Genomic DNA, 12,513 nt, shown 5'->3' on the forward strand with positions numbered 1-12,513 from the left:
GAATAGTTTGCATGGGTGCGGTCTCACCGGTCTTACAAAACCCGCCAAGCATAGCTTGCTGCGTGCACCCCAACACACCAGTCGTGCCGTCGAGTCGACAGATAATTTTACCTCTGCCCTCGCGCCAGACGGGAGTGCGGAAGTTTTTACTTGCCGCACAGAGCTGCGACACGGCTGCCCCGTGCCCGGGTCGACCCTCGTTGGCCAGTTGCCAGCCGACCTCTCCATTTCAGTCGGGTCAAGCAGTACGCCTACTCTGGGAATCGTATCCAGTGCCGCCTGGTTACCAGCCGAGCATCTTTCCCCTAGACCATGGAGGCGGCCAGGTCATTCGCTAGCCAGATATCCACTTCAGCCTCAGCTGCCGGAAAGGTGTGAATCCAGGTAGATTTTCGGGGTCACACTCAATATCCAAGAACGGGGTAGTGTCATGCTACCGCTGTAAAGCACTACCATCATTAAATGGGGCGTCGTCTGATCGATCGCAGGACCAGAAGTCAGTTCCAGCCTGGGCTCCCAGAAACCCGTAAGTGAAAGTCAAACTACGCGGTTAAGGTCTAGGTGAAAACAAAAAAAAAAAAAAACGGGTCAGGATCACACTCAGGGTCCAAGAACGGGGTAGTGTCATGCTACCGCTGTAAAGCACTATCATCATTAAATGGAGGGTCGTTTGAAAACCAGTAATCAGTTCCAGCCTGGGCTCCCAGAAACTCGTAAGTGAAAGTCAAACTAGGCGGCGAAGGTCTAGGTAAAAAACGGGGCAGCACGGGCTGGTAAATAAGGCCTATATGAGTGCCTGGTCATCTGAGTCATCTGAGAGGCCTATATGCGTGTCAGCCTAGTTATGAAAATGACGGCCTTCAAGGTCAGTCGTTGCGGTTAAAAATAAGTTATAAAAACGCAAAGTTTCAAGGTCAAAGGACGGAGTATCGCCGACCTGCTACTGTATGGGACTGATACACTCGGGCAAGTGCCGTTTGAAGCCTAGGTATTCGTTGAAGCCCGGGCTCTGTAACGCGCTGGGATGGGGGGGAGGTCAAATTGACCCCCCCCCCCCGAAGGTTTTTTTCCGAACGGCGCGGCGTAGCCCCGCCTAATTTTGCATAGCTGTAGACAATTGAATAGCGGATCGCTTGGCATCAAAAATTTAGGTGTGCCCTGTAAGGTCGCTGACCTATGACAGGTCAAAGTCAGGCCATGGTTTCAGCGAAGGCAATTTCTAAGGAATCTTTCAATCTAATCCAACAACGGAGTGTTTTTTTAGACAGCACAACAGTTGAATGGGCAAATTAAGCTGACCTAAGGTCAGGTATGAAGGTCACGCCAAGGTCTAAACCAACCTGTTTTATTACTCAAGGGCTTGCTGTATGGGATAGTCTCTGGTGCCCATTTCGAGTTCAGTGATAGCAGGAACCGCATTGTGCATCTTCCATGGACTTCTTAGAGGTCAGAATAGGTCATTGACCTAAAATGACCTAGGTCAACACTTTGTTTTAGGATCATACTGCCCAGCGTAATCTTTGTCGCTTAGTCAAATGCAAAACTCAAAACAATCTTGTATGATTTTGGTCACCTTGACCTTCAAAGGGTCAAACAAGGTCACTGACCTCAAATAAGAATGTGACTTTTTGCTTGGAAACGGCTATCTACGTTCTGAGGGCACTTCGAAGACCAACCTGGAACTTGACTTTGTTTGACCGTTTGGACCCAAAGGTCATGACCTAGGAACCTGAAACTCCGACCTAAGTGAGTTCGCGTACAGGTCGACACACCCTGGAAATTTGGTGTCTCTAGCCTTCTTAGTTCCCGAGATTTCAGGGGGGTCAATTTGACCCCCACCCTAGCGAAGGTATCGAGCCGGCCACCCGGGCGCGTGTTAGAGCACGTGAATCAAGGTTGATTTGTAAATACCTATTCAAGGTTAAAAGACAAGGTAGCGTCGCACTGTTGGATGGCATAAATTAAATAGGGTGTCAGCTGAGATATCTTTCAATGTCGGCATTTATTCAAACATTACCCTTCAGTAGTTAAGCAACATAAGCCGTATGCCAGCTTAGCATGCCAACCTTTTTACGCATCATTTCGCAGCCTCCATCACGGCACGTCAACTTTTTCACGCGTCATCACTTTTTAATTCGCCAATTAGGGGTTCGCCATTTTGGCATTGCGCGATTCGTCCGTGCCGCCAGTCTGTGGTTCGGCATCGAACCGATTCGAATTTCTGAACACCGACGTTCTACATGTCACCGATATGGAGTTCGCCCTAAAGCAGCTGGCAGAAAGGCGCTCGGCGAACCGCGAGTCGATTTTTCGCTCGGACACCAAATATCTAACGCCGAAGCGGACGGCAGTTGCGATGAATACCCTCGCCGTTCAGGAGTGTTCTTGGTCTAGTCGGATCTCTGAATTACGCAATGTCTGTGTCCTGTACGCATGCAGGTGCTCATGCAGACGTGGTGGTTGTAAAATGTAAATACAGCGATGGAAACGGTCGTAAATGCAACAATGGAAATGGCTGTGAGTGCAGCAATTGGAAATGATGTGCAGCCGCTATCTATAGCTATTGCTGTCTGATTGATCAAACCATTATAGTTACCTGCATCCTAAAATAGCCATAATATTAGCTGGAGACTGCATCTGACGTTCATTTAATACCAAACACGAAAGAATGAGTGCGTCTGATGTCCAACAGACGGGGCTTGGCACCAAACACCAGAATTGACGCAAGAATGGCCAGACGGATTGGTAAGGCGACGTAATCGATCCGTTCGGCCCGCGGTCTTCCTCGCGACCAGCGATATGCTTCACGGCCGCAAGCGTTTCGCCGAGCCCGAACCCATGTTTTTGTTTCTGAGCGAGTGATAACGCGTGGATGGGTACATGGCGCGTAGATAGGGACCTGGACGCTGTGCGACTTGCGGGCGAGATACGACAGCTGTTGACAGGGGGGGGGGGGGGGGGGGCGTTGTTTACCGCGTCGACGCGCTGATGCCATACACACAGGTAAGTGTTGGAGGGCGCAACCAGTCTTTGAGTTATTTGGTTTAGAACGAGGTTGATACGGTGCAATCGGTTTTAATGCGGTGGAACGCGGGCAAAAGTCCATGTCAAATCTGCGCAGTAAGTGTGAAGAGTCGCATTACAAGTGGTTGTGGCGATGTGTGGCGGGGAAGCGTTGCTATGCAGTGATTCGCAGACAGCTTTTGTCACAGCTGCATGTCCGTCAGTCTGGTGTACTGCGCTATAGATGTAAGCAAGGCCCATAGGTAAGTTAATGCTCGGGTTGGGGTTATCAGGCTAACCACAGCGGAGCACGCCCGCACTGGCGGCGGTGGCGCGAGTGCTGAGCTGCCAGCGCGGCGCCTGGGGCCAGCTGCGACCGCCCCCAGCGACGCCACCGCAGGCCAGTCCCATGGTGCGCGGCCCCGCGACGTCAGGCCCCTCCGAGGCGTGCCGGACGAGCGGCGCTGACTCGCGCCGAGCCCTGTGTTACGGCGGGCGGCCAGGGACCTCAGACATGCGCAGCGAGTCGAGCGCCGCCCTGGGACCCAAGGCCTGAGTCGAGGTGCGCTTGACCTCACAGGAGCACGTCCCAATGCGTGTCAGTCGTGACTACTGGACAGAGCGTGGACGACTAGAGGTGGGGACGTCAGTACACAGGTCACACGGGCCGGGCTGTCTCGCTGCCAAGGATTCGGGGCACCAGTGGTACGAACCAGCTGCCAAGGCTACGAAGTATCAGCGGCACGAACCAGCTGCCAGGGCAACGGGGTACCAGCGGTACGAACCAGCTGCTAGGGCTGCGGGGTACCAGCGGTACGAACCAGCTGCTAGGGCTACGGAGTATCAGCGGCACGAACCAGCTGCCAGGGCTACGGAGTATCAGCGGCACGAACCAGCTGCTAGGGCTGCGGGGGTACCAGCGGTACGAACCAGCTGCCAAGGCTCCGGGGTACCAGCGGTACGAACCAGCTGCTAGGGCTGTGAGGTACCAGCGGCACGAACCAGCTGCCAAGGCTCCGGGGGACCAGCGGTACGAACCAGCCGCTAAGGCTCCGGGGTACCAGCGGTACGAACAGCTGCAAGGGCCGTGGGGTACCGGCGGTACGAACCAGCCGCTAAGGCTCCGGGGTGCCAGCGGTACGAACCAGCTGCTAGGGCTGTGGGGTACCAGCGGTACGAAACCAGCTGCCAAGGCTCCGGGGTACCAGCGGTACGAACCAGCTGCTAAGGCCGTGGGGTACCAGCGGTACGAACCAGCCGCTAAGGCTCCGGGGTACCAGCGGTACGAACCAGCTGCTAGGGCTGTGGGGTACCAGCGGTACGAACCAGCTGCTAAGGCTCCGGGGTACCAGCGGTACGAACCAGCTGCCAGGGCTGTGGGGTACCAGCGGTACGACCCAGCTGCTAGGGCTGTGGGGTACCAGCGGTACGACCCAGCTGGTCGGGCTCGGTGACGGAGTGCCAGTCGCCTGCGTCGATGCCGAGCACAGAGCTGCGGCGTGCAATCACGAGGCCGCTGACACGGACGCGTGGGATGTATCCGGCAGCCCCGCTCCCGCGATGGCGTGCCGTCACGGTCCGTATCCTACGTCATCGTGTGCAGCCGTCAGCGTACCGAGACGCCTCGCAGCCGCGTCGGGAGGCCAGACGGACACCAGTACGATTCGGCAACTTACGAATTTCCGGTCAGACCTAGCGGGACGCCTGAGCTGCGGAGAAGCCACGTTGCGACGATGTCGCTCAGAAGGCGGCCGTCCCAGCATTTCATGCGCTCCGTTCGAATAATTCCGGTGAACAATTCAACCCGCAAGGCATCTGCTCCTGTAGATCGTGCATGCCGTCTGGTCCCATGCTGAACGCTCATTGTTTTCCGATAGTTTATTAAAGCGCAGTTATACTAAACATGTCAGTTACCTGTTATATTGTCGGCGCAGGTCAGACTCGATTGTCGCATATTATGTAAACATATTCCGCATCTAAAAGGACAAAATATAAAACCGATCAGCTGCCTCGTGGGTGTTTCACGAGCGGTCCTCCATTCACACACCACCTCCAGACTAAAGCTACCGCGCACCAAGCTCAGAGGCATGCAATAAATACATCGGCCGCGACTGAGAACGCCGCGACACGCGGCTGGTCCACACCTCGGCCGGGGGAGGCTCGCTCGCCACCCCCACCCTGGGAGCGGGCACGAGCCAGCCGAGCCGAGCCAGCGGCGGGCGCGGCCGCCGCCGGGCCGGGCCGCACCTGGACGGTTTGGCACAAGCATGCCAGCGGCGCGGCCTGCCCGACTTTGTACAACAGACGCGGAGCGCGGGGGCGCCGAGGGTCGGCCCGCAACAACACGAGGACAGGCGCCCGCACCGACAGCAGCCAGGGAGGGGGACCGTAACGGGCAAGGGGAGGGTGGGGGCGTGACAGTCCAGCGGCGGCAGGGGAGCATGGCAACCGGAATATACACTGGCTCAGTCTGGCAACGTCCCTCGCGACCGGACAAATGCCCCATGGACGGCGTGCGGCGCAGTAACGGAAACGAACGCGCCGAACACACGGCAGCCGCCGGAAGCACCGCGTGGAATCAGAACGACGCTGCCGTAATACTTCACGATATTGCATCCACTTCAGACGAGAGATGGGAGCAGCCTCCTTTGGTATCCGCTTGATCTCGCGCTCACAGGACCCGTACGCGCAGCTGCATTCACGTTAAGTACGCTGCCGGCCGGAACACGCGGCACCGCGTCACAAACGGCGCAGCGCCGCGCTGAAATGTCGAAGCGAGTGAAGAACTACAGCGCCGCCGGCCGGCCGCAGCTTAAGACCGGGTGGCCCGCCGTCGACCGGATGGCGGGCACGGCCTGCAAGTGAACGGGGCTACATCTGGGTGCACGCGGGTCAGGTCTCCCGACGTCCGTAGCCGCCGCCGCCGGCTGAGAAGCGGCCGCCGCGGGCCGCGCCACCCCGCGAGCGGCCGCGCTCGCCACCGCCGAACCGGCGCCAGCTGCCGTCCTGCCGGCACGAGGGAGACAGTCACGCGGCGGCGCGGCACCGGCGGAGACGCAGTCGGAACAGCGACGGCACCACCGGCAGCGACGGAGAGATGTCATGACACGATGACACGATGACACGGCGCTGACACAACCGTGACACTGCCACTGCCACTGGCACCGTCACTGACAGAGATACAGTGCCGCTGCGAGCCACGTCCAACATTAACACAGCCAGCCGCGGTGAAGCGGTGACTGACAGCGACGCGCAGGAGCTGGCACGGCGACTCACGACCGACGGCGACGGACAGAAACTGTGGCAGAGTGACACACCAGCGACGGTGTCACAGTGTCATAGCAAAGTGTGACTGAAGGGGATCGAAGGGCCGGCCGCCACGCGCCGGGACACAGTGCCGGGTCAGCGCGCGGCTGACGCCGAGCCGGCGATGTGCCGACGGAGGCTGCCGGGGCGACGCGCACTCGAGCGAGCGGCCCGGTGACGCCGGCACACGTGACCGGCACGGGTGTGACACTGGCCGCCGCGGACGTGGCACCATACGGATCGGCCGGCGAGGGACTGACAACAGCGATCGAAATGGATACGGTGATGCGGCGGCCGCGAAACAGTGTAACAAGGCGAGGCGGACAGCGAACGTGGACTTGACCCAAGTTCACAGAATTTGACAACAAACAAAAACAACAACAGCAACAACAGCCGCACCACGGTGAATGTAGCACGTCAACCAACTGCTAAAGCATAGTGCGTTGGGGATGAGAGGTGGGAGGGCGGGAGATCGACTCTTCAGAACACAACGACCCAATGTCAACTCCCGCCGAACATCTAGCGCGAAGCACACGACGCGCACCAGCGCGGCACACGACAGCAGACCAGCAGCTCGGCGCGTGACGTCACCCACACCTGACCTCACCCGGTGACCGCCCCGACACTGACCTGCGCGGCGGAGGAGCGCGCCGGCCGCCGCTCGCGGTCCAGCTCCAGGTCCTCCAGCTTCTGGGTGAGCGTCAGCTTCTGCTGGATGGCCATGCGCAGCAGCGAGTTGAGCGTCTTCTTCTCCTCCTCGCTGCTGGCCATCTGTCGCTGCAGCTCGTCCACCTGCGTGACGTACTCCTCGCAGCGAGCGGCGAACATGGCGCGCAGACCTGGCGGCGGCGGCGGCGCCAGCGGTGAGGCGGCTGCGCGGCGCACACCCGCCACACGGCGGCCCGCGAAAGGGACACGCAGCCTCGGTGACGGCGGCGGCACGGCCAACACCAGCCACACGGCGGCCCGTGAACGGGACACGCGGCCTTGGTGACGGCGGCTGCACGGCCAACACCCGCCACACGGCGGCCCGTGGACGGGACACGCAGCCTCGGTGGCGGCGGCGGCACGTCTGTACCACAGGCCGAGGAGCTCACACCTAGCCTCGTACGCCGCGACTTCGCAAGGGCCCGCCTCCGCCCTCGCGCTGACCCCACCCAGAGTATGATCGACGAGACAAACTTACCGTGAGGTTGGAGTGCACTGCATCACAGATAGATGTGGCAAATATCACCCCGATTAAGAGCTGCACCATCATCCACAGCGCGAACGGCCTTACAGTGCCAAGGCATTTTTCAAAAAGTAAAGGCGAAGAATAACCAACGCACATGTGATGCACACCTCAGCACCGCACGTGGGGTAGCCATCACATCGTAGAGACAAAGACGTAGGCGTTCGGAAACCAAGCCATTGATAGGCCCGGCCCAGCGGCGCCTGATCCAGAGCAGGTCACCCAGATGCGTCAGCCCATCTGTCCGACTCACTGGAGAAGGTGGCCGCGTCCTCCTTGAGCAGGCGCAGCTCGTTGCGCAGCTTCATCATGGTCTTGCTGACAATAGTCTTCTCGTTGACGTACTTGGACTTGAGGTTGGCCAGCGCCACCTCGGCCGTCTGCTTGTTAGCCTTGAGCACGGTGCGCAGCGTGGCGATCTGCTCCCGCTTCGTGGACAGCAGGCTCTTCAGCTTGATCACCTGGCGCGCCGGGGGAGGTCAGAGGCGGGGAACACGGTCAAGCTACGCGGAGAAACCGGTTTCAATGTCCAGGATTGGAGGGGGACCTTACCAGCATTGTCATGCGACAGTGTTAGGACGCAGCTCGTCCAAAACAATTACGCCACTGCAAATAGAATAGCTATGGCAGGCTCTGAACCCCATAACTTATTCACGACTAGCCCACGTGTCCCAGATAATATCTCCACAGCTCCAACCACACACCTTACCTTCCACCCTGGTGGCGTAATAGGCGGACGGCAGCTCACAGTGTACGAGCAGATAACCATCCCCCGTAAGCGACACCTACCGTCTGAGTATGTCACCCCAGTACCGACGCAATGGCCGTACCTACACATGGGGCCCCTGTCCGAACCCACCGCAGGATAGCAGCGGCGCTCCTGAACGAGGCTCCTGGCGTCGCACCGCCCCGAAATGACTCCACCTGCGCCCACTCGGACGGTACGGAGACAGCAGGCGCGGCCGTCCCTGCCCCCGCCCCCTCCCCTCCCCGGCCGCCCGCAGCGCACCTGCTCCTGCAGCTCCTCCATCTGCAGCTGCTCGGTGTCGGCCTCGCCGTCGGTCTCGGGCGCGCGGCCCGGCCGCCGACTGCTTGTTCAGGTCCATCACGTGCTCCACGGCGCGGCGCAGGTACTTGACCTGGTCCGTGATCGTCTCCATCTGGGCACGGCACGCGGACGGTGTCACGCGGGAGGGGCTGGACACGTGTAACGTCGTGTCGCGTCTCAGCTGGGTGGGAAGACGTGCGCTCTGACACTGAGGCGGGCGCGAGGACCACGGCAATTCCGCCTGTCGCAGAGTCCAGGCAGCAGATCTGCTACCTGCAATGCGACCGGTCGGCGACAGACGGCCTGGACAAAACCAACCCACACAAAGCCATGAACCACTTCACTGGAGTCAATACAGGTTTCAGCGGCTTCTGCCAGTACCAGTCTATATCAAACTTCCGACCCCTCTCGCCCCCTCTGCTGACCTGCTTGGCGACCAGGGTCGGGTCGGCCGCCTCGCCCTCCTTCAGCGGTTTGGCCAGCTTCAGCGAGCTCATCAGCTGCTCGAACTTGGTGGGCGCGAACGAGCTGTTGGGTGACCCTTCGCGGCTGGGACTGCCCTCGCCTGCGCGAAACGCGGCGCACGTCAGGTACACCGGGCCGTCGGGGGCGCATCCACACCCAACATGAGCAGCACAAGACTGGAGCTAGGAAGCTTCTCCGTTAACGTGAAAACAGCGCACAGACACTGATTGGTACACCTCGCAGTCAGCCGCGACTCGGCGCCAGTCACCGAGCCGGGCCGCGAACGTGATGGTGGCGACCAGTCGACGACAGGGGCGCCGCGAACGAGACAGCGGTAATGTGCGCTGCTGGATAGGCAGTCACCATGACACAAAAACTTGATGTCATTATCTTCCCTTTCACGCCTCAGAACGGGGCCGCGCGTAGGCTGCCCGCCCCGGGACCGACGTCGCCGAAGCAGAGACGGGACGACACTGCCCCGGTCTTCCCCACACAACCCCCGCATCGCCACGTACCCAGAGTTTTGACGTTCTGCATGTGCTCGAGCATGACGCGATGGGGCGTCTGGCCGTGCGCCAGGCAGACCTGGTGGTACAGCTGGGCCAGCTCCTCGCTGACGCCCAGCATGTCCTCCTGCGTGCTGGACAGCGTGCCCTGCGTCAGCGCCGTCAGCTGGCTGAGCACCGACAAGTCCGACTGCAGGTCGCCCACGTGCACCTCCGACTCGGAGAGGCGGCTGCGCAGCGACGTCACCCTGCGGCGGTCACGGCCAGGTCAGTGACGTCCACACGTCAGACTTGGCCCCGGACGAGCGACAACGCAGCGATGTACCACGCCGGCAGTGGACACCACTGACAACCGTTGCCAAGGACAGACCAGTGGCGTCGCTCAGTCACGCAGTCACAGAGTTTTTAAAGAAGACGCGGGTGCACGTCACTGCGCCTGTTTAAAGGAGAGCTAGCCGATGCAGGGGGCAGAAAGGGAGACATAGGCCAGAGTGTCGGCCGGGAGCTCGGTCCGCGCCTCCCGTGCGGAGGCCACTGTTGTTACCGACTCAGCCATTCCGCCACCTACAGTGCACATAACCCCTCATCGACTCGGACTAGGCCGCGTGTGAATCACAATTCTCAGGAGTGCCTGTGTGACGTTGGGGGCATACTAAAACGGCAGCGCATTCCACTTCAGACACAACCGTGGGGGCCTTCAGGCGTGGGGGGCCTTCAGACAGCAACCCCAATTTCAAGGCAATCAGGAAATTTTCCTACCATTCCAGGTGGGTCGGTGCAATGCCATGAAAACATAGCGCTGCCCGAGCACGGCGAATCCAAAAAACAGCCACGCCTTGCATACCTCGCTCCACCTCCAGCAGCCCTCCCCAGACAACCACCCGCAGCCCTCCCCAGACAATCACCGGCAGCCCTCCCCAGACAACCACCAGCAGGCCTCCCAGACACCCACAGGCAGCCCTCCCCAGATAACCACCGGCAGCCCTCCCCAGATAACCACCAGCAGGCCTCCCCAGACAACCACCGGCAGCCCTCCCCAGATAACCACCGGCAGCCCTCCCCAGATAACCACCGGCAGCCCTCCCCAGATAACCACCGGCAGCCCTCCCAGATAACCACCAGCAGGCCTCCCCAGATAACCACCAGCAGGCCTCCCCAGACAGCCACCGGCAGCCCTCCCCAGATAACCACCGGCAGCCCTCCCCAGACAACCACCGGCAGCCCTCCCCAGATAACCCCGGCAGCCCTCCCCAGATAACCACCGGCAGCCCTCCCCAGATAACCACCGGCAGCCCTCCCCAGATAACCACCAGCAGGCCTCCCCAGATAACCACCAGCAGGCCTCCCCAGACAGCCACCGGCAGCCCTCCCCAGATAACCACCGGCAGCCCTCCCCAGACAACCACCGGCAGCCCTCCCCAGATAACCACCGGCAGCCCTCCCCAGATAACCACCGGCAGCCGCTCCGACCCGGGAACGGCCGTCGCAACCCTTCAGCGATCCAGTCCGCGGCAGGCTCCAGCACCAGTCGGCCAGCGCCGGGGCAGCCGTGCACACCGACGGCCACAAAACAGTAGTCGGGCTCGGCACACTCGTGGTAGAATAGGTAACGAACGCATCCGGAGCCGGCACAGCCGAAGCCGACCGCCACGGGCCGCGGTGAGCGCCGGCCGTGCCACCTCGTTGCGCAGGTTGACGACGGCCTCTGACGAGTTGGTCTCGGAGGCCTGCATGTGCTGGATGTCTGTCTGCAGCCGGCTGATCTCCAGCATGGCCAGCTGGTGCCGCTGCCGGTGCTTGTCCAGCACCTGGACGGCACAGGGAGCGGGCGGCTGGCACTCCGGCACGACATGGCAGCACCGCGGCGCACCACAGGCGGCACCGGTCGACGACTGGTCATCCCCGGCAGGCCAGTTGAAGGTCTGCTGTTTGACCTCACATCCGTGAGTTACAGTGACACGATGTTCTCATCAGTTGCACATAATGAAATAGGTGGCAGCATTCATCGCCTGGCCACCGATCTAACAGCGCAAACCATGGGCATTTCCGACCACGAAGAGGATACACGACGAACTTCTCCCGTGTTGTGCGCCACCAATGTCGCCAGAGCGTGCTGCTTGACCAGCGTCTCTGTCCCGTCCCCCACACCATGCCCGTGTCAGAGTCGCAGAGTCGGTCCAGCCGCGCCGGCCGCCGTACCTGCTCGACCTTGGCCAGCTCCGGCGACTGAGCGGCGGCGCCGACGTCGGCGGCAGGCTGTCGCCCTCCTCCTCCTCGTGCAGGGCCATCAGCGCCTCCACGTCGCCACCAGCTGGGCGGCCTGCGCCCGCTGCGACTCCAGCTCGGCGCGCGCCCGCTCCAGGCTTTCCTGGCTGTCGCGCAGACTGCGCGTAAGCTGGCCCTTCTCGGCGTCCGCCTGCGAGCAGAGGGGCACGGGTCAGCTGCTCCCTCCGGCTCCGTCCGCGCCAGGGGAGGATAGGAGGCACACGCGGAGGACGTGGCAGCCGCCAGCCGCCAGAACTGACCACAACCGTCGTGGCCGTGGGTGTAGTCCATGCGCGCGATTGGTGTGAAAACAAAACTATGCCACAATGTCATTAACATCAGGGTTTGTAAATGAGTATCACGCAGCGCACAACGTACACAAGCCGAAGACACACAAAATGGACTATTTGGAATACTCTGGAACCCCACAGCCGTCCGTTTTATAAAATAATATGAAAATAGAGCAACTCAGCATCCTCAAGCCATTGTGGCGGTGGGCAGCTGGTAGCAACAACAATGAGAGAATCGCTTCTGTTAACTTGATGCCTGAGAAGACCTACTGATCCCAAACATCAGAGGGACTGCAGCAGGTCCTGCAGCAGTCCACCCGTCGCCTCGGCCAGCTTCATCGGCATCACTGCCACCCTCCACTCAGATCACCAGCACGCTCGCCGGCGGCCTGCTCACCT

General features: G+C 60.5%; 1 protein-coding gene across 1 annotated transcript; it reads right to left on the reverse strand.

Moving 5' to 3' along the window:
- Window positions 1-5,706: 5,706 nt before the first annotated feature.
- LOC119114504 (protein bicaudal D-like) lies at window positions 5,707-11,797 on the reverse strand. The gene is made up of 9 exons (XM_037238613.1): window positions 11,759-11,797; window positions 11,239-11,367; window positions 9,569-9,806; window positions 9,014-9,153; window positions 8,611-8,700; window positions 7,794-8,001; window positions 6,940-7,148; window positions 6,248-6,301; window positions 5,707-5,715 (listed from the first exon to the last, which is right to left on the reverse strand). The coding sequence occupies exons 2-9, from the start codon at window positions 11,329-11,331 to the stop codon at window positions 5,707-5,709; spliced, it is 1,041 nt and encodes a 346-aa protein (XP_037094508.1). The 5' UTR covers window positions 11,332-11,367; window positions 11,759-11,797.
- Window positions 11,798-12,513: the final 716 nt, after the last annotated feature.

Source organism: Pollicipes pollicipes, unplaced genomic scaffold (assembly GCF_011947565.3).
Source record: "Pollicipes pollicipes isolate AB1234 unplaced genomic scaffold, Ppol_2.1 Scaffold_856;HRSCAF=982_pilon_pilon_pilon, whole genome shotgun sequence".
Taxonomy (NCBI): domain Eukaryota; kingdom Metazoa; phylum Arthropoda; class Thecostraca; order Pollicipedomorpha; family Pollicipedidae; genus Pollicipes; species Pollicipes pollicipes.

Coding starts and splice junctions, on each gene's coding strand:
- LOC119114504 (XM_037238613.1), bottom strand. CDS start 11,331: ATGCTGGAGATCAGCCGGCTGCAGACAGACATCCAGCACATGCAGGCC. Junction 9,154..9,568: donor GCAGAACGTCAAAACTCTGG/GTACGTGGCGAT, acceptor CGTTTCGCGCAG/GCGAGGGCAGTCCCAGCCGC. Junction 8,701..9,013: donor CGACCCTGGTCGCCAAGCAG/GTCAGCAGAGGG, acceptor TGCCGTGCCCAG/ATGGAGACGATCACGGACCA.